Source organism: Protopterus annectens, chromosome 8.part0, assembly GCF_019279795.1.
Source record: "Protopterus annectens isolate FY-2018-M chromosome 8.part0, PAN1.0, whole genome shotgun sequence".
In the NCBI taxonomy this organism is placed as follows: domain Eukaryota; kingdom Metazoa; phylum Chordata; order Ceratodontiformes; family Protopteridae; genus Protopterus; species Protopterus annectens.
The window spans coordinates 1,673,058,380-1,673,084,633 of NC_056741.1; the positions used below are offsets into that span (position 1 = coordinate 1,673,058,380).

Below are 26,254 nucleotides of genomic sequence, written 5' to 3' on the forward strand. Positions count from 1 at the left end.
CAAGTGATAACTTAAATCACTCAACTGTACAGATTTTTGCAGAATGTCCAGATTTGTGCCTCATATTTTTGGTGCATTTTTCCTAAAATGGTGGTTTTCTGGCAAATTAGTGTAAAATTATTCAAGATTGAAGTTAGAAAATAATGACAACATTTGCGTTTCAGACTTCATACTCTTCAGAAAATTCATGCAAATCCTATTAGCCTATCAGCTGTCTGTAAGAGCAATAGTTAAAAATTTTCCCTAATTTTAGACCTTTGTCCCACTTTTATTTATGGCTTTGTCCAGATTTCTTGCTCTAAGAGGTTGAGAGGTATGCTTAAAGTGCGGTTAAGAACTACAGTTTTAGATGTTCAGATCTGTATGGATCTGGATTCAGCACATCAGTCAAATGCAATGTTAACAGTAAGTAAACTTTAAAATCCAGAACTGAGTGCAAAACACTGTAAAATTCCTGAATGTCACAGCAACCATAGACACAGACTGTAAATCAGTAGTTAAACATACCTGTCTAACAGTGGATGCAAATAGATTCAGCAGAAAATCTTCGGTTTGGTAGTTAAGCTGCCATATGTGTGTGTGTGTAATATATATTTATATATATATATATATATATATATATGTGTGTGTGTATATATATATATATATATATATATATATATATATATATATATATAGTTTACTCTTAATCTCGGGGGTGGGGGAGGTACTTAACAGTGAATTCGCTGAAAGTACACATAACCTAACCGTCCTAATATCGAAAATCAGCTGTTAATGCTGAAAATGTCGGACACAACGTTTTCGGCACTTAACAGCAATGCCACCCTTGCTGCTACTCCCTAGTTAGCATGCCCAACATCCAGTTTATGCAGGGGGCAAGCCCCCTGCACCCCCTAACTATATATTCCAACTCAGAGATCACACTGCAGTGAGGAAAAGGATGATTTCCCTAGCCGCACTGTACCGCGATCCCTGTACATCCCTTGGAACATTCATATTTGTAAATGCACAGTCCATTTGCAAATATAACGTTCACTCATTTAACCTGCACACATGAAATATTCAAACATCTGTAGTTCGAATACTTCATAGCCATACAATGGTACGCTGACATTCCAGTAGTAAACCGATATATATATATATATATATATATATATAAATATATGTGTGTGTGTGTGTGTGTTTGCACACAAGAGATCAAGACCCTTGAAAAACTCCGTTGTAAACAGAGATCCACCGTTTCTTTTAACACAGTCTTAACATTCACAGTGGTATTTCTGGCATGTTGTATTATGGTACATGTGTTGCATGTGAGTATATCTTGACAGGGAATACTTTTACTTTCCCTCATAATAAATTTACAGTCACATTTAATGGTTATTTTGATTGCTAAACCACAAATGTAGTATATACAGCTATATGTTCATCTTGTCCTGCATTCTATATTGGTAAAACTACTCGCAGACTATCATCATGTATTAAAGAACACGCTGCAGCTGTCAGAAATATAGATATGAAGAATGCACTTATGAAACAATACCCTTCATTGTCCCCCTCTTTTTGTAAATTTAAATTTATTGTGTTGGACTATGTTGAAATGTTTATGGGGGACACTAACACTTTATTAGAAGTTAAGGAACTTCGCTGGCAGCTAAGATTAAATGCTGAAGCACCCCCTGGACTCAGTGAGATGCTTAACGTAAAGTGCGCACTGAAGTGGAAACGCTAATTCTGTATTAATTTAAGCAGTCTCTTTCATATCATTCAATTGCTAACACAATGTACGAAGTTTTCTCAATTCATTTTAGCTTAGTCATGATACAAATATTAAAATGATGGAATTACAGCATGCATTCCTCAATAAGGTTTCCATAACAACTGATTGTTTTGTTTAAATTCATTGATCCTTTTGAGGTTGTGTACAAAAGAATTACTAGATTTGATTTTACTGGTTAGTAACTTGTTGACACATTAATGTTCTCTAACATATTTAACTGCTGTTCCGACACTTATTAATTTATCTTAGGTTCATAGGTTGGTACTGGGCTATCTGCCCGAAGGCATATATTAGCCCAGCCACGTTGTGCGGTATTCACCGCCCCTTTAGTAGTTCCCTAGACCCTTGTACTAGCAGCTAGTACCCTTGGCCTCTGTCTAGTAGTGTTGTTGGTGTGATCCCCGGTGTGAATTTTCTGTTACCCATCCACTCATCAAGGTTCCTCTTGAAGAGTGATAGTGAGGGGCTGTCTTATGTAGATCGGGACCCTGTTCCATAGTAAGGGAAGTCTCTGCGAAGGGAATCTACCCCTCCAGCATGTTCTATTTATTGTTGTGTTGAGGTTTATATCCCTAGAGCGTGTAGCTCGAGTAGATTTGGTTTTGCTAAGGTGGCGCTTGTTCAACAATTCTGGGTTGGACATGGCTCTGTAAGTTAGACAGAGATCGCCTCTGAGAAAGCGGTATGCAACAGAGAACAGTCTTAGCTTTTTCAATCGTGCTGCATAGGGCAACTGTTTGAGGCCAGTAATCCTCTTGGTTAGGTACCTCTGTGGTGTCCCCAGCTGCTGCAGATGTCTAGCCAGGTACATTCCAATTGGTGCATTGTACTCAGTAATGGGTCTGATGAGGGAAGAGTAGAGGGGCACCATTACATCCTTAGATCTTGATGCGAACCCTTTTGTGATCAGATGGGTCACATAGAAGGATGAAGTTCTTCCCACCAATAAAGAACGAAAGCTTTACACCTGCTCCTAAAAGTTTGGTACTTCGTGTTTTTTTATTTTTTATCAGTATATTGAAGGTTTTTAGTTTTATTAATTAGAATTCTTCACTCATGATTGGAGAGTTTTTAAGTATATATATATATATATATATATATATATATATATATATATATATATATATATATATCCAGCTCCTTTTTTCCCCATTTTCTACATGGGGTCAGGAAGTAATGTTAACTGTCGCCATCTCTGTCAATTCAGTGCCACACTCCTGCCTTCTTAGACACTCATGCCTGACTGTCCTAGATCTTTCATATAATCCATCCGCCTCTTTGCCGGATGTCCTCGTTTCCTCTTACTTGCCTGTCCCAAATCATCTTTACCAGATTATTGTCATCTCTTCTGCACGTTAGAAACACCATAATCTGTTGTCTCTGATCTTTTCTGTAGTTGGGGCAACTTTGGCTTTTGCTGTTATGTCATCATTTCCTTGTCTGTCCCACAGTGTGTGTCCTATCACCCTTCTTAGGGACTTCATTTCCATCACCTCCAGCTTCTTCATCTGCTCTGCTTTACTGCCCAGGGTTGTGTACCATATGGTAGTACTGGCCGTACCATTGTCTTGTACACCTTACTTTTCAGCATTTTTGGTAGCATTTTTGGTATTTTGCTGTCCTAGACTACACCTGACACTCTATGCCAGTTGGCTGCAACCCCTCTGATTCTTGCTTTGACCTCTCTATTTAGATTTCCCTTCTCCTCAACCACCCTTCCCAGATACTTGAAGCTGTTTACCTGTTCCACTATCTTCCCTTCTGTCTAAATTCTCAGCTTCTTCTGATTTCCCCACTTTCCTGCCATTACCACTGTATTATCTGTGCTTGGTTTTATCCCATGTGCCTTCAGTTTTGCATTCCATTTCTCTATCCTTTGCTGACATTCTTACTTAGTGTGTGCCTGTAATGCTACTTTATTTGCATACAGCAACTTTGTTGAACTGTTTCCTCCAAACCCGTTTGCTAATGTAGTCCGTCACCAGTATGAGCAGCATTGGGCTTAGAGCTGAACCTTGGTGTACAGCCACTTCCACTGGGAAACCTTCTGTGAAGCCAAACCCTGTTTGTACTTGAGTCATTGGGTTCTTGTACATAGCCTGCACTAATTCTACCAATGTTTTTGGGACTTCGAACCACCGCAGTACTGCCCAGATCAGTTTTCTTGGGACAGTTTCATATGCTTTCTCCAAGTGTAGGAATGTCCAGTTGGACTCTCTCCTCATCTCTAGCTTGTTCTTAACTGTCTGTCTCAAACATCAGGTCAATTGTGTTGCATCCTGATCTGAATCTGAACTGCTCATCTCCTGTCTTATATTCTACTGTTTTGCATAGCCATTTATCAGTCACCCTGTCCATACCTTTCATGCAATGTGATGGGTGTTTGATGCTTCTGTACTGCCCACAGTTGTGGATGTCCCTTTTGTTCTGGTACACTGGCACGAGTATGCTTTATTCTCCAGTCATCTGGGATATGCCTCTCTCCACGCTGGTATGAGTACCTTCAGGAGCCATTTCTCCTTTATCTTGCCCAGCATCATTATCTTATCTGCTGTGACCTCATCTGAGCCTGCTGCTTTCCCTGACTTAATTTTCCTTAGTGCTGTACTTACTTCTTCTAGGGTAGGATCCTCTTCTCTCATCGTAGACTGTTTCTGGGGCAGTACAGCTTCTGTGGGGTTTGCTTCATTCAGAAGCTGCTGAAAATACTCCAACCTGTCTTTGATGTCCTTTGACTGGTGAGAAGGTTGTTGCTTTCATCCCTTATGAAGGGTGACTGACTGTCTTCTTTATCTTTCTGTCTTTGCCTTGCAACCTGATATTTCTTTGTGCCACTTAGTCCCTTTCCAGAAGTTGGAACAGTTCCTCAGATGCCCTATTCTTTGCTATTGCAACTCCTTTCTTAGCTGCTTTGTTAGCCAACCAATATTCCTTCCTAGCCTGGTCAGTCTTTTCTATCTCCCACTTTTTTCTGCTCTCCTTTCTTTTGATTACTTCCTGGACTTCTGCATTCCACCATCGGCTTTCCGTATACACCTTATTTCCTTACCTGGCTCAGCCACTTATCTGTTCTATAGTCCTCACACATGCTGTTTTGAGGCGCTGCCATTCTTCAACTCCACCTATTTCCTCCTCTTCTTGTAGTGCTAGAGCCCCCGAGTAATTTATTGAACTGCTGTGTTGTGTCCCTAGTCAACTTCTAGGTCTTCAGTCTGGTCTCTGTTGACCTTGGAGCCTTCTCTGACCAGTGCTTGCAGCTGATTCTGGCAACCAGTGGTTTATGCTGTGGGAGACAGTTTCACTGGAGATGACTTTGCAATCCTTTATTCTGCCACAATGCCTTTTCCTTACTAGGAGGAAGTTTTCTCGAGTTGCATATTGGCCACCCTTGTATGTGATCTCGTGACTGTCTCTTACTAAACCGTGTGTTCGCTACTATCAACCCATTTGCTAGACAGAAGTCTGGAATGGCCTCTCCTTTATTCCTGTTGCCCCACCCATGTGGACCCAGGCAGTCCCCTTATCCTGTTCTGTCTCAGTATGTGCATTCAAGTCACCCAGAATCAACACTGATTCATGTAGTCCTGCTTTATCTAGTAGGTCCTGCAACTGCTGTCTGACTATGCAGTCTTTTCCTCACTATCACAACACTGCTGTCAAGCATAGGCTGAAATTATGAATACTGCCCTATCATTACATTGGAGTCTGATTGCTTTGAGTGCCACTAATTCTGATGATATCCCTCAATGCCTTTTAAAGCCTCTCACCACAATTCCCACGCCATTTCTAGCCTGCCCCCCTCCCAACTCTGGATCCCAAGCCAAGTAGCTTTGCTGCACTGACCTTCCGTCGTGTCTCTTGGAGGCATAAGATGTCCAGCCTCCTCTGTATCATCATATCATCCACTTCCAAGCTGCATCCTGTCAGTGAACCTACATTGAGTAGCACTTCTCAGTTAGTGTTTGACAGGTTGATTGGTTTTACGTCCAGCTTTCTTCAGCAAAGCTATCCTAGGTAACCCAGTCTGGGAAACTAGATACTGACCAGCCGGTAGCTTATTGACCCAGGGCTTCTGGGCTTTATGGCAGGCACATACACCCCTACCATCATTAGCATGGGTCCCTGGCGTAGGTCGGAGTAGGCAGGGTCCTTAACCCACTTATCACCGGTAACTACCTATGTCCATTTGGTGACATTAATGAAGTTGACCAAATCACCTAGAGTCATATTTTGCACCGAGTAGCTAGCCCTGTCACAACGTGCCATATGTGATCAGTGTTCTGCCTTGAGGATACTGCGCACCACAGTAGATGCCCATAGCGATTGGTCTGTTCATCTCTTCCCCTTAATAGGGCACCATATAGAGTCTGTGCTGCTGCCCACAGCTGCATTCATTGGTCAGTTTGCTATGGAAACACTCAACATGTTTTTTGGAGGTGGGAAGAACCCCACAGAGAGACAGGGAGAACATGCAAGCTCCAAGCATTTGTTGGAAGTCAGGATCAAACCTTGTAACTTGTGCATGGGAGGCGAAGACCTTAAATATTATGCCAACTGGTTTTCTGTGTGTGTGTGTGTGTGTGTGTGTGTGTGTGTGTGTGTGTGTGTATATGTATACATACATATATACATTTTATATATAAACAGTAATAAAAATAAAACAGTGAGCCACCAAGGAAGTATTTGTGTGAAACACTAGTTTATTTAACATTAAACACTGTCAAAGTAAAACCAACTAAGCGCTTTTGCCAAGAAACATAAATTGGCTTCATCAAAGTCACTCAGTTATGATGCAACTTCCTTTTTATACTCTAATTGACTAAGGACATTGCTGGGGGCACCTTGGCCAGTAGCATCCACAGAAAGGAAACTTATTCCAATATGTTACTGCACTACAACAGTTGCCACCCCTTCCATCAGGGGAAGGGTGTAATAAAAGGCCAAATGGTTATCTAGGCTCTTTAGTAGTGATGAAACATTTAAAAAAGAGATAGATACATTAATTGGAATGTTCCTAAATAGAGGTTACCCCTTATGTCTTCTGCTGAAAGTGAAGAGAGAAGTTATGCCCAAAAGAAATACTACAGTGTGAAGTTGTTCAATTTCGCTGTTCATTCTTTACTGATAGGTTTGGAGTCGATCCATTGGCTCTGGTACAGCCGTTTGCAAAGCTCAAGGTTTACCAGTAGCTTGAGGCCAAGCCCCTTATCCCATAATGCACTGAGAATTACCTCAGATCTAGATTGCCATGGCACTGATCAGAGGTTCCAGTTTTGCTCGAGCCAGTATTTCTTCAAAAAGTGTGTTTTTGCAAGTTATTTCAAAAATCTGTCTATTGTTTCTTCTGAATAGTTGTTAGTGTTGTCTTGTGTAGCTTCTTATAAGCTCCCCTTTTCGCATGTGTGCTATTTAGTGTAGTTTTAGTGGCCTTGTGTTTTTGGCCTAGTTAATTTTGGGCTATTGTTTTATAGTGTGTGTGTGTGTGTGTCTTTACAGTTAGAACATAGTTATACCTTTGGCTGTTTTCTAGGCTTTTGTGTGGTGTGTTTAGAGCCTAGGTGTGGTTCTTTAATACTATATATTGAGTGTCCTTTGTTTAGGCTTCTGTGTTTAATCCTAAGGCATTTTGATTGTTGGATATTGATTGAAGGACAAGCACCCAAAGTCTGGGTTTAAAGTGTCCAGACTGCGGGCAAAAAATGTCGGTGACTGGCCATGTAATGTGCATTTACTGCTTGTCTATTTGCAGGAGTTTTGCAGTATTTGTCGCTCTTTTTCCTCGGGTTTTATTGGAGAGGAAAAGAAAGTTAGTTGACAGAGGCTTGTTGAAGCATATGTTTCATGAAGCATTTTGTGACCAGGATGCGGCCAGCAAGTCCTCCAAGTCCTCTAAATCTTCAGGGGACTCCAAGGACTCCAAAAACTGTCAAAGAAATCCAAGAAATTGGAAGATCCTGTGACATCGTCTCCACAGACCTCTGAGCTGACTGTCTTTTATTTTTGGAGACGGCCCACAGCTCTGGAGCCGGTATCTGAGAGACCTAAATCTCCACTCATTCAGTCGGCACCGTCGGTGCACTCTTCTAGGTCTTCTGTCAGCCTGTCGGATTTGGATATGGACAGACTGGTGCAGAAGCTTTTATGGGCACCAGGCCTTGGTAAATTGTTGGCACCGACCCTAGCTTCCGAACCGATGACCACTGTCCCTGACTTGACTGCTCCTCCTCCGAGCCGTACTGGACCTTCGGAGCCAGAGGGAGCCGACCTGTTGATTGTGGAGCCTTAGGAGCCGAGACCTGCTCCAGTGTCCTCTGTTCCAGCTACTCTGACGTCCTAGGCGCCAAGTGGGGACTCTAGGAGCCAACACTCTCCTGTCAGGTCCGGGGAGGATAGCCGCACTGACTTGGCGGTTCCTTCGGGTCTGACTCCTCCTCCTCTGAGTTGCGATGCCTTTGAAGCCATGAGGAGAGCCTTGTCCCCAAAGACATCCTCGACTCCATGTCTTTCCTCGTCCCCCAAAGCGCCTGTGTCCACTTTTGCTTCCATCATCCAGGCTAGGTGTAGAGACCCAGAGCCTCAGGTAGCCCCACAGGGCGCACTGAGGAAGTCCCCAGGAAGAGATTGTGCAAGAGGAGACACTTGAACTCCCTACAGGAGTCTCTAACATCTGATAATGACTTGGATGCGTCAAAAGGGTCCCCCGCTGAGGATATCTCCTTTGCGGAGATACTTGAGATCCTTAGGCAGAGGGGTGAGTGACAGTCCAAAAGCCCTACTTGAGGATAAGTCATGTCTGAAGACTTTCGGGTCTCAACCCTCCACCTCTTGGGTGTCTCCGCCCTTCGATGAGCTCATGCACCTGGTCTCTAGGAGGGCGTGGGAGTCACCAGAGTCCATGGAGCCTGTTCCTCGGATGCCTAATAAGTTTATTTCCGCTCCAGCAGATAAAACCTTTTTGTCCAAAGGAATCCCTGTTGATGCCATAGTGGTGGCGACGGCCACCAAAAGGTAAATGTCTGAGACTTCCTTGTCTTTTCATCCTCCTAATAGAGCATCTAGGATCATGCGTAGATATGGGAAACACCTGTTTAGTTCAGTGACTTTTGCACTCCATTCACTGAACTATTTGACCCATTTGACTAGATTGCAAAGAGATCTCTTTAAGGAGTTGGGAGATGCTCTTCAGGGTACTGTAGCTGCAGGGGCCTCTGACAAAGTTGCCGCCCAGCTTGCTACTCTAAATTCTATCATCAGGTCATCCATGCATCTCATGTATGCAGCTGATGGAACGAGTAGGGCAGCGGGTACAGGAATTGCTCTCAGACATTCCTGGATGCGCTTGCGCTCCTTTGCGGAGCCCTTTAAGTCTTCATTTGTGAACACCCTTTTTGATGGCTCATCCATTTTTGGGCCAAAAGTGAAGGAAACTTTGACCAGGTGTGAACAGGAGGGAAAGACTCTCTGCCATCAGAGTCTGTTTTTCCACCACTATTCGGCCTTACCCCAAAAGCCAAAGGAGAGATGAGATGTGGTTCCGAAAAGCCCAAGGAGCCTTTCAGGACACACGTGGTGAACCCCCCCTCTAGGGGTAGAGGAGGGGGTAATAATGGAAGATGCTGTTGTCATGGCAGAGGGGGTCTGCAACACCAGGGTGACAGAAATCACTTCTCTGATCAGCCCTACCAGCTCTCCTGAAAGGAGGCCCGACTGTCTAGCTCTGGAGGCAGTCGGGAGTCGCTTATCTTTGTACCGAAATGCCTGGCAAGATGTAACAAAAGACAGCTGGGTATAAAGTATCATTTCCAGATGGTATTTCATGCCTTTCTCCACACCCCCCCCATCTGCAAGGAGAATCCCGGACGTTCCACCCAGTTACAGGGAACAAGCAACTATAGAGGTCTACAAGTTGCTAGAAAAAGAGTCATCCAATCTGTCCCAGCAGACCAAAGAGGATTCAAACTTACTCTAGGTTCTTTTTGGTTCCAAAGAAAACAGGGGACTGGAGACCCATTTTGGGTCTCAGCAGACTCAACCAATTTGTGAAGTAGTAGTTCCGGATGGTCACGCTACAGTCAATACTTCCCTTTTTAGGGAAAGACAATTGGATGTGCTCTGTAGATCTCAAGGATGCGTGCTACCACATAAAAATGGCCAGGCCATCCAGAGATCATCTGCATTTCCGGCTGGGAGCCAATCATTATCAGTTTTGTGCCCTGCCCTTTGGTCTCACTACAGCCCCCAGTGTGTTCACCAAATGCATGGCAGTGGTCACGGCTCACCTCAGGCATCTAGGATTCCAGGTGTTTCCGTACCTAGACATTGGCTCTTGACCTCCACCACCAGACATCAACTGATTCAGGCAAGGGAATACACTCTGACACTTTGCAATCACTTGGGCATTAGTCAACACAGAAAAGTCTGCCTTGTCGCCATTGCAGCATATCATTTTTATAGGGGCAGAGTTAGACACCTCAACCACCACTCTACAACTACCAATCAATTTCTTCACCAGCATGTCAGCTCATTGCTATCGAAAGACAGAGCACCAGCCACATTAGTTCTAAAAGTATTGGGTTTGATGGCTGCAGCGACCTTGGCCATACCATTAGCAAGGTTGCATATGCAGATTCTTCAGTGGCTGCTGCTCACTCAGTGGTTTTATCAGGAACTTCCAATGTCTCAAACAATGTTAATTACGAACTCTTGCAAGAGAGATCTCCAGTGGTGGTTGACATCTCTTCATGTAACCGTAGGATGCCCCTTTGTACTACCCCCTCCAATAGCCACTGTGACCATGGAAGCTTCCCTGATAGGGTGGGGGGGCATTTTCAAGGAAAGACTGCCCAAGGCACATGGATAGATCAAGAGAGCAGTACTTCTGGCATTGCAGTACTAGGAACGATTGCAGTTCAGACAGACAATATGTCAGTAGTCTGGTACTTGAACAAACAAGGCAGAACCAAGTCTTACCCCCTTTGCTGAGAAGCCCTCAGAGTTTGGCAGTGGGCTGTCTCTTCCCTGAGCTTTCTGTTGGCAATGCACATCCTGGGGAGATCCAACGTGATAGCAGACAAACTGAGCAGGGCAATATTGTTGCCGCACGAGTGGTCCCTCAAGAAAGAGATTGCAGACAGGATTTTCCACAAATGGGGCCAGCCTTGCTGTGATCTTTTTGCCAGTCACATCAACATGAAATGCAGAAGTTACTTTGCCCTGATTCCCCCTCTGGGAGAAGCCCCGAGAGATGCACTCGTACACGATTGGCCCCCGGGTCTCCTCTTTGCAGTTCCTCCTATCCCATTGATACCCAGATTTCTACAGAAAGCAAAATCTCTGGGAAGGACCATCATTCCTGTAGCCCCTCATTGGCTTTGGCAGATTTGCTTCCCATTTCTTCATCATCATCTCTTGGAGGCTGCATGGATTCTGGACCCAGTTCTGGACCTTCTGACTTATCCATCGGGGGACCTCCATCCTTCCTTGCAGTCACTGAAGCTGACAGCTTGGCTGCTCCAGTTCCCCTAATAGCCAGGCTTCATCATTTTTCATGTGAGACAAAACAGATACTTTTGTCTTCCCATAAGCTGTCCACCAGAAGGTTATATCTTAGTAAGTGGAAGAGATTTTCCATATGGGCTTCTAAGCAGAACATTGATTATTGTCTTATGCTCCCTTGATGTCCATATTAGAATTCTTGACTATGATCTTTAATAAAGGAGCGGCAGCTGCAACAGTTCGGGTCCAGTTGGCTGCTATATCTAACTTTTATCTCTGAGCTGCCGGGATAAACATAATGTTCCACAAGTTGTCCAAGGCTTTTCTCAAAGGAACTTTTCATATTAGGCCTCCAGTAAAAACGCCTTATTCTCCTTGGAATTTACACTTTATGCTGTCTTGTATAATTCTCCCCCCGTTTGAACCAGCATCATCTTGTGATCTCAAATCTTTGTCGTGGAAGACTATATTTCTGTTGGCTATTACTTCTGCCCGCAGAGTGTCAGAACTTCAAGCCGTATCTATCAGCCCTCCTTATTTGATTTTCCATGCTGATAGAGTATTTCTTAGGACAACCCCCCTCCTTTTTGCCCAAAGTTTGTTCATAATCTAATATCAACCAAGTCATTGAGTTACCAGTCTTCTTCCCTAACCATTCTAATAAATTGGAATATATGATGCACAAACTTGATGTTTACAGGCAGCTCAGATTTTATTTGGACAGAACAAAATATATTAGGAAATCAGCTTTGTGTCATTCTCTGAAGCCAGAAAAGGTAGACCAGTGGCTAAAACAACTCTTTTTAAATGGCTGTCTGATTGTATCACCTTTGTTTATTCAGCTGCTAGTATGCCCTTACTACACAAGATTAAAGCTCCCTCAACCAGAGCAGTTTCTACATCTTCTGCATTTCAAGCCAAATTGCCCCTTGATAACATTTGAGCTTCAGCCACTTGGTCTAAACCTCATATGTTTATCACTCATTGCAAAGTTGATAAGTTCTCCAGGGACAGGGCTTCTTTTGGGTGTTCGGTCCTGAAGAATGTACTCCCGTGAGCCACCTGAGATTGACGGTGCTAGGGATGCTACCCATCAGTAAAGAATGGCAAGATTGAACAACTTCACATTAAGAAGTTATGTACTCACCATAACGTTCCATGTAAGTTATTCATCTCACCTTCATTCTTATGTCCCTCCCCTACCTGGCTGATAGTTGACCTAGAGGTTGGTGTCATCCTGGTTGCTCAATTCTTCTTCCTCTCCATTGGAGGGTAGTCCACTTATATGGCTATAGTACACGTACCAAACAAGCAGTGTATCATGGGATAAGGGGCTTGGTCTCGAGCTACTGGTAAACCTTGAGCTTTGCAAACGGCCGGACCGGAGCCGCTGTATCAGCTTCGAACCCATCAATAAAGAATGAAGGCGAGATTAGCAACTTGCATGGAACGTTATGGTGAGTACATAACTTCGTATTTCACGCAAATGCTGCCTTTGGTGGCTCACTTTTTTTGATTTTTATTACTGTTTACAAGTTTTTGAGCCAGTTGGCTTGTTTTTTGTCACAGATATTTATATATATATATATGTATACACACACACACGTGTATGTATGTATGTATGTATATATATATATATATATATATATATATATATATATATATATATATATATATATACATAGTGTGTGTGTGTGTGTGTGTGTATATATGTATGTATATATGGATTCACTTCAGAATCTCGAAATTCTGAAACATTGAATTTCATATGATCAAGACCATATGACCGATGTTTCAGAATATCGAAATTCCAAAACAAATCCAAAGGGAAAAAAAAAACAATTTAAATGTTTCTGCAGGGGGGCAAGCCCCCCTGCACCCCAACACCCCCGCTACTTAAATATTCCAACTCCGAGGTCACATTACAGCGAGGAAAAGGGAAATCTCCCATTCCGCGCTATATGCAGATATCCATTCACAATGTTGGAATTCCAAAAGTTTGATCACATGGTCTCAGCCATATGAAATTCAGTCTTTCAGGATTTAGGCATTGTGAAGTGTTCCCATATATATATATATATATATATATATATATATATATATATATATATATATATATATATATATATATAGTGTGTGTGTGTATGTATATATATATATATATATATATATATATATATATATATATATGTTTTTTTTTGTTTATAAAACAGAGTTAGAGGTCAGAGAGAATAACCATTAAGTAAAAACTGCCAAAATGACCCAGGCAAGCTAGAATCTTCACTGTGTAATACTTTAAACTTCCTGTGGTGGAGACCCATTGGAATATATGCAAATGACCCCTTAAGGGTATAACCTTTGTTTCAGCTTCATGGGTTTGAGTGGTCATTTTTCTAGAATATCCAATCCACTAACATGTTTATGATAAACAGAAAAAATTGACAATGGCAGAAGAAAATTTAAACACCAGAGGAATTAGGACTGATCCCCAGACCCTGCAACTGTAAGCCAGAAGCCTTAACTACTCAGCCCCCATGCTGCTGTATCGATGTGGGCCTTACACTATGTAGGCAAGTATGTCACGATAAGTACCAAAAGTGTTACTTTACATCTTCCTCAACTTTTTTGCCATTCTCAAAAAAACTTCTAAACTCATCAAGTAGAAATCCTAGCAACCTGACCTGACACTGGTATCCTATTTGGCTACTCATCTTTGAAGTGAAACTGGTAAATAGTATTAAGTCACAAACTGTTCCTTCAGCTTTATCAGAAATCTGCTTTTAGTTAATTGTATTTCATAAAAACTGAGTATAGCAAGCAGAAAACGAGTAGGAGGGATATTGAACACCTTTGGGATGACCAACACTGCAAATTGTACTGATACCTTGTTTAACTTTTCTTTTACATTTGAGTATATCTTAACAATGTCACCCTCCTCCTACTTCACTTTTAACTTCCATCTTAGGTTCTTACCAAGCTTAAGGGCAAATGAAGCCATCAAGCAGCTCATCCACATCAGCCAGTATTGGTGGATAACTAGTTGTCCCAATTAAGCAAATCCCTAGTGAAAATGTGCAATCATCCATCCAGTCATCCTGACTAGTTTTAAAGATTGCTGTAGGTATAGGCTACCTTTACCTGTCAATCAGACTATCTCAGAAAGGGGGAATATGTTTTGGTTGGGATGTTATGTCTTTTGTTGGTGTTGATGTGGTAGTGATAATGTAGGTTTAAGTCTCTGGAACCGGGTGTTTGTTTCTCTACTTTTTCTTTGTAGGTGAAGGAGTCCAAAGAGGGCTGGGTTGTTCGTAGCAGAAAAAAATAAATATAAATCACCCCTTGGGAGTCTGACAGAGAGTAGAGGAACCAAAGTGTTTGGTCTATCAGAGTATTCTGTGTCAGGCCTTATTGAAGGTGTTTGCTTTGGGGAGATTCTGTGACTATATCTAGTTTGCAGTCATCATCTAGAAGCTTCCTCCAAGAGCAGCTGGGTCAGATAAATAACTGGTGTCAAAGCAACAGTCTGAAACGGAGTACCAGGAAATGCATAATAGTATCCTTAGAAAGTTGGCCACCCTGGGAACTTCCTCAGTGATAACACAGCCCTAAGAGTAGCTTCAGTAGATAGAGATTTAGGGGCTTATGTAGACAGTAACTTGTCCTTCAACCATCACATGTCTGTGTTGAGCAACTTATAAGCAAGAGTATGGCATCTAGGTCCAAATAAGTCATTGTTCCACTGTATTTGCCCCTTCTTTGACCAGCCATTGACTACAGTGCCACCTTTGGTATGTACCTGACCAGGCACATGAAGCAACTGGAACATCCACGGATGTTCTTCATAAAAAAAAGAGGGCGTAAACATATTCTAAGCAGATTGTCACAAAGCCCTATCCCATGTACTTGGTCTGGTCAGACAGTTGAGGAGGGATTTTTGCCTGGTGAAGGAGGAATCGGTGAATCCCACTCTGGAGCTTATACATATCCACAAAACAGATATCTTCAGAAATGCAAGCCAGGTTTAAAGCCTTAGATTGGGTAGCATAAATAGGACATGGATGGACCAATGTATGTCTCAAAGAATACTTTTTCTCTGGAGCAGGCTTCTCACTCCATGTGAAGCAGAGTTATTCCCTAAACCAATTCAAGTGTAATGTAGACCAGTGGATGGGGAGTTGGAAATTCACCTCTTGTCTGACACCTGTATTCCTAATGGATAGAGACAGCCTATAAATGCTTGACCACCCAAGCTCTAATTTACATACGTTAAGAATATTCTTAACATATCTTATCTTTTCAAATACAATTTGGATGGTTGGCTGGGATTAAAAAGGTAGTTAGCCTAGCAAACACTTATGAGCATGTACATGTGCATATATGTACACACACACATGTACTTGTATATAAAAATGTATGAGAGTGTGTGCACATACACACACAAAGCATTTTCCTTTGCTCTTATGACTTGTCTTAGCTGAAAGGGTCTGCACTGGATCAGTTTGTTTACCTGGTTAATAAGTAATGAAATTGTTGATCTGGGAACAGATGTACTGAGTTCTAAGCACTGCTATTAGTTTCCAGTTTATTTCACACACACACTGAGCACAGGAACTTGGTCCCATGACTCCTATGGGCAGTGGCTGACAATAATCATTCCCTAACTAACATTGGATGGGTAATCATAAATTCTTCTCTGGGCTTGCTGTATTGTGTCTTATTGACTGAGACCAGCAGTAAACATTCCCTAAGTAACATACCCCACCACATAACTTATTTAGCAACCTCCTAACATACCTGTACTAACGGTCATACCCCCCCCTCCCAATCAAGATGCACATTTCCAGAGAATACAGTTGGTCTGGCTTGCATGGCTAGGCTTAAAAAGGCCTTGGTTGTGGTTAGCCTAGTGTATACCTATGAACACCCCTTCTTTGGGAATTGTAAAAATATTAAAGCAAACAGTAGCATTTCTGGTTTTTCATGTAGTAAGAGACTTGCTGGCCGACCTGCCTGGAGTGTCAGTCCTGGACTGTGATTTTCAACATGGTGGCTAAGTAGTTAGGGTTTCTAGCTTACAAATGCACACAAGTCTGAGGATCAGATCTTATCCCTCTGTGGTGTTTGGATGTTTTGACTTTGTGGAACTTGAAAAAACTGTGTTTATGCATGTATAGATTATGTTCATCTTTAGTGTTATGGTTTGGGTCTTGGCTGAAAAAGGATTGCGTAAATTACTAAAGTGAAGTAGTTGTAGTGACAAATGTACTGAGTTTATTTCTTTTGGTTTCCACTTAATATGGTACAAAATAATGTGGTACTTGAGTTCTTTAAGTTGCTGTGTCTTGTAAACATTCCATTTCAATGTGTTTGGGGTTTTTTTCTCCCCAGAGGCACGGCAGAAAAAGGAGGATGACTATAGATCAAGTTGCCAGGAAGTTCTTTCGGTTCGACAGCGGGCAGCAGTAAGTTGAATTGAACTGTTATGTTTATTTTTTAGCAGTTTTTAAGTCATTTACAGCTGCAAACAGTGAGGCAGCTGTTTTATAACTGAAAAATAATGGAATAGTTGTTTATAGCAGGTCAAACCTTTATGCATACTGCCAGAACGCCATCGTTGTTTGTAAAGTTTAACACAGGCCTGTGCTATTTGGGGCAATTTCTAGTAAGTGAAGCAGAAGGGAGAAACATAGTGCACAGCTGTTTCATACTGTTTTCATTCTGTTACCTTAAGAAACGTAAACCTACTATTTTTGTATACAGGTTTAACTGATTATGTATTTGGTGCTTGGAAACTAGTTTTTCCACAATATATGTGAAATTAGTTAATGTAACACCCTGCGCCATTATGTTAAGGATTTTGTACCTTGATGGTGTGTGGAAACTGACAGTAATTAAAATTCACTGCAACAGGTTAACCTAGACTTGTTCAAAGATCAGTAGCATCTTTTTTCATTTTTTCTGTGATGCTGTTACATCCATTGGTTAGGTACTTGAGAGTATTATATGATGAGTGGTAGCACCATTTCTAGAGCTGAAGAATTTGACTGTGCTGTAAACCTGCAAAATTAAAACCACTTCACTTGTCTGACAAAATAAGGAAATTATCTTTTAACATACCAGACAAAAGTGTGTGTACTTTGATAGTTTTTACGCTGATTTTTCTCAGTATGGTGAGTTATCTTCTATCTCATTCAGTAATTGCTTTTTAATCAGTAGCTGTAAGCTGTGATAACAACAGTCTTGCTAACACGTGGGCCTTGTAAGTGAGGTAATGGCAGCCACGAGTTTGCTTCTGCATATCTGAAGATGTGGTGCAGCTGACTGTGTTCGGCATCAGTGGCAGCAGATGTACCCCTTGCTTATTGGTCATCATCTGGAGTTAAACTCTTATCCCTGCTCTTTGGACTGGTGGGCAGCTTCCCCTGATCTTAATATTTTTCTTCCCTTCCTGTAGTAGAACCTGTTCTAACAACAGACTGTTTGACTAATGAAGTGAGTACCTACCTCAGCTCCTACATTTTTCATTGTTGATGTATACCCTTTACCAGGGAAATTTAGGTGCTGCATAAAGTAGCAACACACCTCCCATCCTTTCCCTGAAGTATCTGAATGAAGAGGAAAGGCCAGGGCCTTCCCTTCTCATTCCAGAAACCAGTTCATCATGTGATGTGTGAACAGGCAGGGCAAGCAAGCATGTACCACCTTTGCGGAAAGGTGATATGGATGTTCTTTGTGTTTCACTGTTGCGATCATTACATTTGGGTTATCTGCCTGCAGGTAGCCCTCAGCCGGCCTGAATATCAAAGTCTTGGGTCCTGCATCGGATGCTGTCTCTTCCATGACGTCAGGGGTGTAGAGCATGCAGCCGATGCCATTACATCAGTCTTTCTTGCCGCACGGTGCCCGAAGCAGAAGCAGTTCGCAAGTGCCGATCGGCCGTCTCCTGAAATTTTCGTTGAGTTTCAGAACTGAAGTCTTCAAAAAAGCTAAGTACCCCAGTTGGGGATCCTTTTTTCTTGCTCTAACCGATGTCAGAAAAAATTAACAATTGTCTTGCCTGTGGAAAGCAAATACCTCATAGAGATTTTCATTCTTACTGCATCACATGTTTAGGTCCAGACCATGATGTCCGTCACTGTCGGTTTTGTGCCTTGTTCAATGCCCAGAAGTATTCGTCGTCGGGCTATTTTTGTAGCTAAATACTTTCGTTCTCCATCTCCGTACTACAAAATGGCTTTGTTAAGCCGTCCGATTACAGATCTTCTGAAAAAAACGTAAGAATAAAGACCGAGACAGACCGCATAGGTCCACAACTGCTGACGACGCTTCCGTTAAGCTAGTCACCAGTTCGCCAGTACTCAGTGAGGCGCTTTTGCAGTTAATTATCCTTTTTCCTGCTCTAAACTGATGTCAGTAAAAGTTAACAATTGTATTGCCTGTGGAAAGCAAATACCTCATAAAAATTTTCATTCGTACTGCATTCCTTGCTTAGGCCCAAACCACGACGTCACTCGCTGTCGGTTTTGTGCCTTACTCAATCCTCAAACTATTCGTCTGTTCATTTTTGCATCAAACTATTTCGGTACTTGGTTTAATTATCCAGAAGTGGCTTCGGTAAGCCATCCAACTACCGACATTCTGAAAAAAACGTAAAGATAAAGAGAGACAGACCTCATAAGTCCAAAGCTGCCAACGACGCTTCCGTTAAGCTAGTCGTCAGTTCGCCGGTACTCAGTGAGGCGCTTTTGCAGCCCCTGATATTCACTACTTCAGATTCGCAGGCCTCATTTGGTGTCTGGTATATGCTGCGAGAACTTCTTCGACCATGGAACCTGCGGATGTCTCTACCTTGGATGGGTCTGGAGCCGCTGTGCAGGCACCTGCTTCTGAGGGTGTATTCAGGCCTACTGACTTGCATTTCAAACAGACGCCATCTTCTTCAAGGCCTAAAACTTGACCCATGCCTAGAAAACCGACATCCAAACTGCATGGTCAGGCCCATATGCCTAAAAACCAAATGATAAGAATGGCTGAAGACCTTATTACTTTAATTAGGGGAAGCCAGCCTTCACCCTCTGAGACCTATAACTGATTTTCCTTCTGATTCTTCTGATTAGGATTCTGAAATTTCTTTTTCTTCTGATTACCAGGATTTGCCCTTATCTACCTATGAGGATTCTGATGCAGAGGACTCCATTTCCTCTGCTTCCTTCCCAGAAGATTTTTTTGTTTTTTGGTGAAAACGTGCACACTCTTAGGGAGCATTTCCGCTGGGAAAGCCAGGATTACTCTGACTCAAAAAGAGGCTTAGGGAATTCTTAAACCTACCTCAACACAGGCCTTTAGCTATCCCTCCTGTCCTGGATATTGTAGATGATGCTTTCTTGGAATCTAGCCTGGCCCCAGACATTTTACCTCCGGGTCCCAGGAAACCTGATGGGTATTAAAGTACCTGACTCTCACAAGTTCCTCTTCAAGAATCCTACTGCGAACCCAGAGACCATTTCCCAGGGACATAAAGGCATTAAGGCTACTATGGCCAAAAACCATACCCCGTCTGATAGAGATTCCAGGGCTTTGGACAGATGGGGGTAAGAAGGTATACACTTCTGCTACTTTGGCTATTAGGGCTTTAAACTGCCAGTTTCATATATTAAGGTATCAGCAACATATTATGGGACTACTAAAACAGAAAATGATGTTGATTCCTGACTGTGCTGAAAGTAAAGAATTACAGAATTTAATGCATTCTGCTGAACAAGTTGGGTAAACATACTTTTCAATGTGGTTTTGACTCTCTAGAAGCATCTTGCAGGGCTGCTGTCACTGGGTGTGTTCTTAGAAGGCATGCTTGGCTTAAGGAGCAAAATTTGTCAGAACATGTTAAAGCTAAATTACTGGATGCTTCCTTAAACCAGGACCGCCTTTTTGGCAACAAAGCAGATGTCCGCAAAAAGATGGAGGAAAAAGCTAAATCTATGCAAACGTTTAAAGATTTCCTGCAAGTACAGCCTCCCAGATTCAGTAGGCATTGACCTTCTAAGAATTGGTCCTTTCCTGTCTCTTCCAGGCCTTCTCAGTCCAAATCCAGGAACAGCAGACCACCTAGGCTACAGTCTCAAGGTGTTCACACGCCTAAGCAGTGGGGAGGGCTCCCACCTCCAAAGCTGGTAGTAGTAAGACACCCCCTATGGAAAACTGCCACAATGACTTAACCTTAAACCTTCCAAGCCCTGCTCAACTGCCTGCTTCCTTAGGGGGAAAGATCGCCCTGCATGCAAAAAACTGGGAACTCATTACCCAGGACAAATGGGTTTTAACTATAGTTTCCCAAGGATACAGATTCCACTTCCACACCTTACCAACCCCAAATGGTTGGCCAGACCTACCCCTATATCAGTGGGCAGAGGCTCAACAGCAGGTTCTCTCTCTTCTAAGTATCAAGGCTATTCACCCTGTCCCAGCAGAAGAAAGGGGACAAGGTATTTACTCAAGACTTTTTCTGGTACCCAGAAAAGACCGCTCCTGGTGTCCTATCCTGGACCTCTCTATTCTAAACACCTTTTTGGTAATCCCAAAATTCTAAATGCTATCACTTCATCAGCTGCTTCTTATTTTGGTTGGCAACCTTAGACTTAAAGGAAGCATACCTGCACATTCCAGTAAGGGAATCTTACAGGAAATACCTATGCTTCAGAGCAGGATACATGCACTATCAGATGTTCTTCGTCTTCCCTTGCTGCAGTCCTGACAATTGGGTATAGTCCGCGTCCCAGTCGGCCCGAATAGCAGAGTATAAGGCTGACGTCGGTCATGGCGCCTTAGACTGACGTCAGTACGTCAGGGTACTAATGCGCATGACCGACGTCATTTCCTCAGTCTTTTTTGCCGCATGGTCCGATGCAGAAGCAATTTTGCGAGTGCAGGTTGGCGTTCTGAGATTTTCCGAAACCGGAGTTTCAGACCGAGTACAGAGTTGGCTAAGTAACCCCGTTGGGGAACATTTTGGTTTTTTCTTGCCTCAGTATATTACCGGATGTCAGAAAAAGTGAATAACTGTATTTCTTGTGGGAAGCAGATACCGCATAGGGATTATCATACATTGTGTATACCTTGTTTAGGGCCTGAGCACGACGTTGTTGGTTGCCGCTCTTGTGCTAGATTTAATAAGCGCACTATTAAGAGGAGGCTTGATTGTGCTAGGTTAGTGTTTGGGAAGCGTTGCAATTATACTATGCCGTCGGATGCTCCGACGCCTGCTTCATCTAAGAAGCGCAAGGACAAAACAGTGAAGTCTAGGGGTGAGGAACCGGCAGTCCCGGACGTCGGTCCTTTGGAAGGCTCAGGGGAGCCAGAGGTTTTGCCAGGAGTCTCTATGGAGTCTCAGGCAGATACTTTACTGTTACAGGATGTGCCCTCTCAGGAAGTAGGCCAGGCTGAGGGGGCTTCTCAGGTAACTGTTCTTCCCTCTCTTCCCAAGGTAGTTAGGGCCTCTCCTTCTGTTGCCAAAGCTTCTTTTAGAGGAAGGCCAAGTTCAGCTTCTGTAGGGGCTTCTCCTAGCATTTCGGGCTCTGTGCCTAAGAAACATATGCTTAAAATGGCAGAAGATTTGATTACTCTGATTAGAGGTTCTATGCCCCCACCTGATAAGAGGCCTAGGGTGGAACAGGAGTTTGATAGTTTTGAACAGTGTTCACAGGCTTCAGAGTCTTCTGTGGAAGACTTGCAAGAGTTTCCTACTTATTCTGATTCTGATGTGGATGATTCCACTCCTTCAGCTTCTCCTCCTGAAGATTTTTCATTTTCAGAGACTCTTCACTCCATGAGGGAGCACTTTAAATGGGAAGGCCAAGATTACTCTGACTCCAGAAAAGGCTTAGCGAATTCTTGTTTTTGCCTCAGCATAGGCCCTTAGCTATTCCTCCTGTGTTGAATGTGGTGGAGGATGTTTTTGCAGAGGCTTCTCTGAACCCTGATTCATTGCCTCCTGCTCCTGTTAAGCCTGATAGGTATTATAGGGTGCCCGAAGCTCATAAGTATTTGTTTAAGAGTCCCAGGGCGGACCCAGAAACTGTTTCTCAGGGGCCTAAAGGTGTTAAAGCTTCTGTGGTTAAAAATCCTGTACCCTCTGATAAAGAGGCAAGGGCTTTGGACAGGTGGGGTAAGAAAGTATATACTTCTTCCACTCTAGCCATGAGGGCGTTGAATTGTCAGTTTCATATGCTGAAATATCAGAATTATCTCCTTTCACAATTGAAATCTAAGGTGGATGCTTTGGCGGAAGGTATTGAGTGTAAAGAATTGCTGGATTTGGTTCATGTGTCTGAACAAGTGGGTAAGCATTCTTTGCAGTGTGGTTTTGATGCTGTTCAGGCCTCCTCGAGGGTGGCTGCTACTAGTTCTGTTCTTCGCAGACATGCATGGTTGAAGGATCAGAATTTAGCTGAGCATGTTAAGACCAGGATTTTGGATGCTCCTTTACAGTCTGATGTGTTGTTTGGACCGCCTGTGGAAGCAGTTTTAAAGAAAATGGAGGACAAAGCTAAGTCTATGCAGACTGTTAAAGATTTTTGCAGGTGCAGCCTCCAAGTTTAGTAGAAATTGGCCTGCTAAGGAGTGGACATATCCTGCTTATGGTTCCCAGTCTAGGGGTAGGTCTAGGCGTGGTAGGGGCAGGGCTCAAGGTTCGTTTAGGCCTAGATCAGACAGTTCACCTGCTCAGACTTCTGGTGAGGGCAGGGGTCAGTCCTTTCGTAAGCAGAACCAATGACCTGCCTTTTCAGCTGCCAGTGGATTCTCGTCTGGCAGCTCCTTTGGGAGGAAGATTGTCTCTTTTCAAAGAAAATTGGGATTTAATCACTCAAGACAGATGGGTGCTGGATATCATTCATCACGGTTACAGATTTTATTTCCACACAATGCCCCTTTCAAAGGCATGCCAGATGTTCCTCCTCCACAAAGAAAAGAGGCTCACAAGCAAGTTTCTCAGTTACTCCAGATAGGGGCTATTCAGCCAGTCCCTGTATCAGAAAGGGGCTTCGATTTTATTCTCGGCTGTTCCTAGTACCAAAGAAGGGGAACATGTGGAGACCAATTTTGGATTTATCTATCCTCAACACTTATCTGGACATTCCCAAGTTCAAGATGTTGACGTTACAGCAACTGTTACCTCTGCTGGGCAAGGATCACTGGATGGTAACTTTGGATCTCAGGAAGCTTACCTTCATGTGCCCATAAGGCTAAGTTGCAGAAAGTATCTGCGGTTTCGAACTGGAGATTTTCATTATCAGTTCTCTGCATTGCCCTTTGGCTTATCTACTGCGCCCAGAGTATTCACAAAGGTTCTGGCTCCAGTGATAGCTTACTTCAGGCTTCAAGGCATTCAAATTTATCCTTACTTGGACGACTGCCTGATTCTGGCTCAAGAAAAGGAACACCTTCTACAGCATCTGGAATATGTCATAGCAGTGCTAAGATGCCTAGGGTATTCTGTGAACGAAATAAAGTCCAGTCTAGTACCCTCTCAAGACATGTGCTTTCTGGGTGTGAGACTGAATACAGCAGCCCAGATGGCCTTTTTAACCCCGGACAAACAAAACAGTCTGTCACTTTACTTCCATCAACTATCTCATCAGTCTGTGCTGACTGCAAGGACAGTCCTTCAAGCATTAGGGTTCATGGCATCTTGTATTCTGGTGCTTCCCAATGCCAAACTGCATATGAGGAAGCTGCAATGGTATCTCAAAAATGTATGGACACAGCACTGCCAAGATTTGGACACTGTCATTCAAATAATACCTTGCCTTCAAAAGGAATTCTTGTGGTGGGCTCAGGAATGTCACCTAAACAAGGGACTCTCTGTGACCCGGCCAGAGGCGAGTCAGATTTTAACGACAGATGCCTCGGACACTGCTTGGGGAGCTCATCTAAATGGAAAGTGGATACAAGACAAGTGGCCTGCCAGACTACAGCATCTACATATCAACATGAAGGAGATGTTAGCAGTCCAGTTTGCATTGATGGCGTTCAAGGAGTTACTTCTTCCAGGGCAGGTGTTGATTCTGACAGACAACACAACTGTCATGTGGTACATCAACAAGCAAGGGGGAACACATTCTTATCCTCTATGCAGGCAAGCAATGATTTTATGGGAGACTGCGTTAAGCTTGCAACTGACTCTTCAGGCAAGGTTTCTGCCAGGAGCACAGAACTCCCTAGCAGATGCATTAAGCAGACAAATCATGGATCCCCACGAGTGGAAACTGGATCTTCATGTATTTCAGAAATTGACAGTGTCATGGGGAACTCCAGACATAGATCTGTTCGCTTCTCCACTAAACCACCAGCTGCCAAAGTATTGCACAAAGGGGTTTCATCACACAGCTTGGAAAGTGGATGCTCTGTCTTTCAGTTGGAAAAACCTTCATGTCTATGCCTTTCCACCTCTACCTCTTCTTCCAAAGGTATTACTAAAGGTCAGACAGGACAGGCCAAGGATGATTTTGATAGCTCCAGATTGGCCTCGGCAACACTGGTACCCACTTCTAAGGAGTCTTGTAAAGAAGCCTCCATGGCCTTTACCTCTGATTCCTCATCTGTTATCTCAGAAGGACGGTCATCTGCTCAATGTCAAGCTTCAATCTTTTCATCTCACAGCCTGGCATATTCTGTGTTGAAGCATGGTAGGTCTCAGCTTCCTCAACAAGTTTTAAATGTGATTATGGAAGCTAGAAGGCCTAGTACTAGGAGAGTGTATGCAGAAAAATGGAAGAGATTTTTATTTTGGAGTACAGCAAAGAATTTGGAGATTTCAGAGCCTAATTTGAGTGTGGCTCTTCAATATCTTACTGAATTATTGGACAAAGGTTTGTCCTTCTCTTCCATAAAGATTCATGCTGCAGCAATTTCAGCTCACTATGATTGTGACCCACCTTTGTTTTCGCATCCTTTGTTCAAGCAGTTTCTTAGAGGGGCAAAGAATATAAGACCCCCACGTAGAGCCCCTACTCCTGCTTGGGATCTCAATTTTGTGTTGGAAAAACTTACTCTACAACCTTTTGAGCCTGCAGCTACTGCTGAATTGAAATATTTGTCATGGAAGATTGTTTTTCTGTTGGCTATTACTTCTGCAAGAAGGGTGTCTGAGTTGCAGGCCCTTATGGCAGTAGAGCCCTTTTTGATTTTCCATAAGGACAGGGTATCATTACGTACTAATCCTTCCTTTATGCCTAAGGTGGTTTCTAGTGTGGCTTTAAACCAAACTATTCATTTGCCTACGTTTTTTGCAGATCCTCAAAATAAAGGGGAAAAGATTTTGCACACTTTAGATGTACACAGGCAATTGCGTTATTATCTGAGCAGGACTAAAGATTTTAGGCAGTCTCAGCAGTTACTTGTTTCTTTTGCTTTGAGTTCACAGGGCAAGCCTGTGTCAAAACAAACTATTTCTAGGTGGATTGGCTTTTGCATTGCATTTTGTTATTCCCATCATGGCAAAGAGGTTCCAGCTGGGATTAGGCCTCATTCCACTAGGGCTACTGCCACTTCAACAGCATTTCTAAGGGGTGGCCACTAAGGATATTCTGGAAGCAGCTACTTGGAGTTCAGTGCATACTTTCTCTAGGCATTATCACCTGCCTATATACTCTAAGACTAGAGCTGGTTTTGCCACAGCTGTTTTACAAGGCATGTTGTCAGCTCCTGCTACTTTATAATTTGCCAGCCTCCCTTACCTCTGCTTTGGGATTCTACCCAATTGTCAGGACTGCAGCAAGGGAAGACGAAGAACATAGTACAGTTTTGTACCTACCATAAATGTAGATGTTCGAGGATTCCCTTGCTGCAGTCCAATTTACCCTCCCTCCTTCCCCTCTGTGTTTCAGGGTGGTTGTGTAGGTGAGTTTACATGCTTATATTTTTTGGTATATATATATATTACTGTATATATTGTACATGTTTATTGGTGCAGGTTGTTTTTGGGAC

At 42.9% G+C, this 26,254-nt stretch overlaps 1 protein-coding gene across 1 annotated transcript in view; it reads left to right on the forward strand.

Moving 5' to 3' along the window:
* Window positions 1-26,254, forward strand: part of LOC122809594 (exosome component 10-like) — a 1,034,611-nt gene that overhangs the window by 639,831 nt on the left and 368,526 nt on the right. The window contains exon 11 of the mRNA XM_044081202.1: window positions 16,661-16,734. Within this exon, the coding sequence (XP_043937137.1) occupies window positions 16,661-16,734 (74 nt within the window). The remainder of the gene's footprint in view (window positions 1-16,660; window positions 16,735-26,254) is intronic.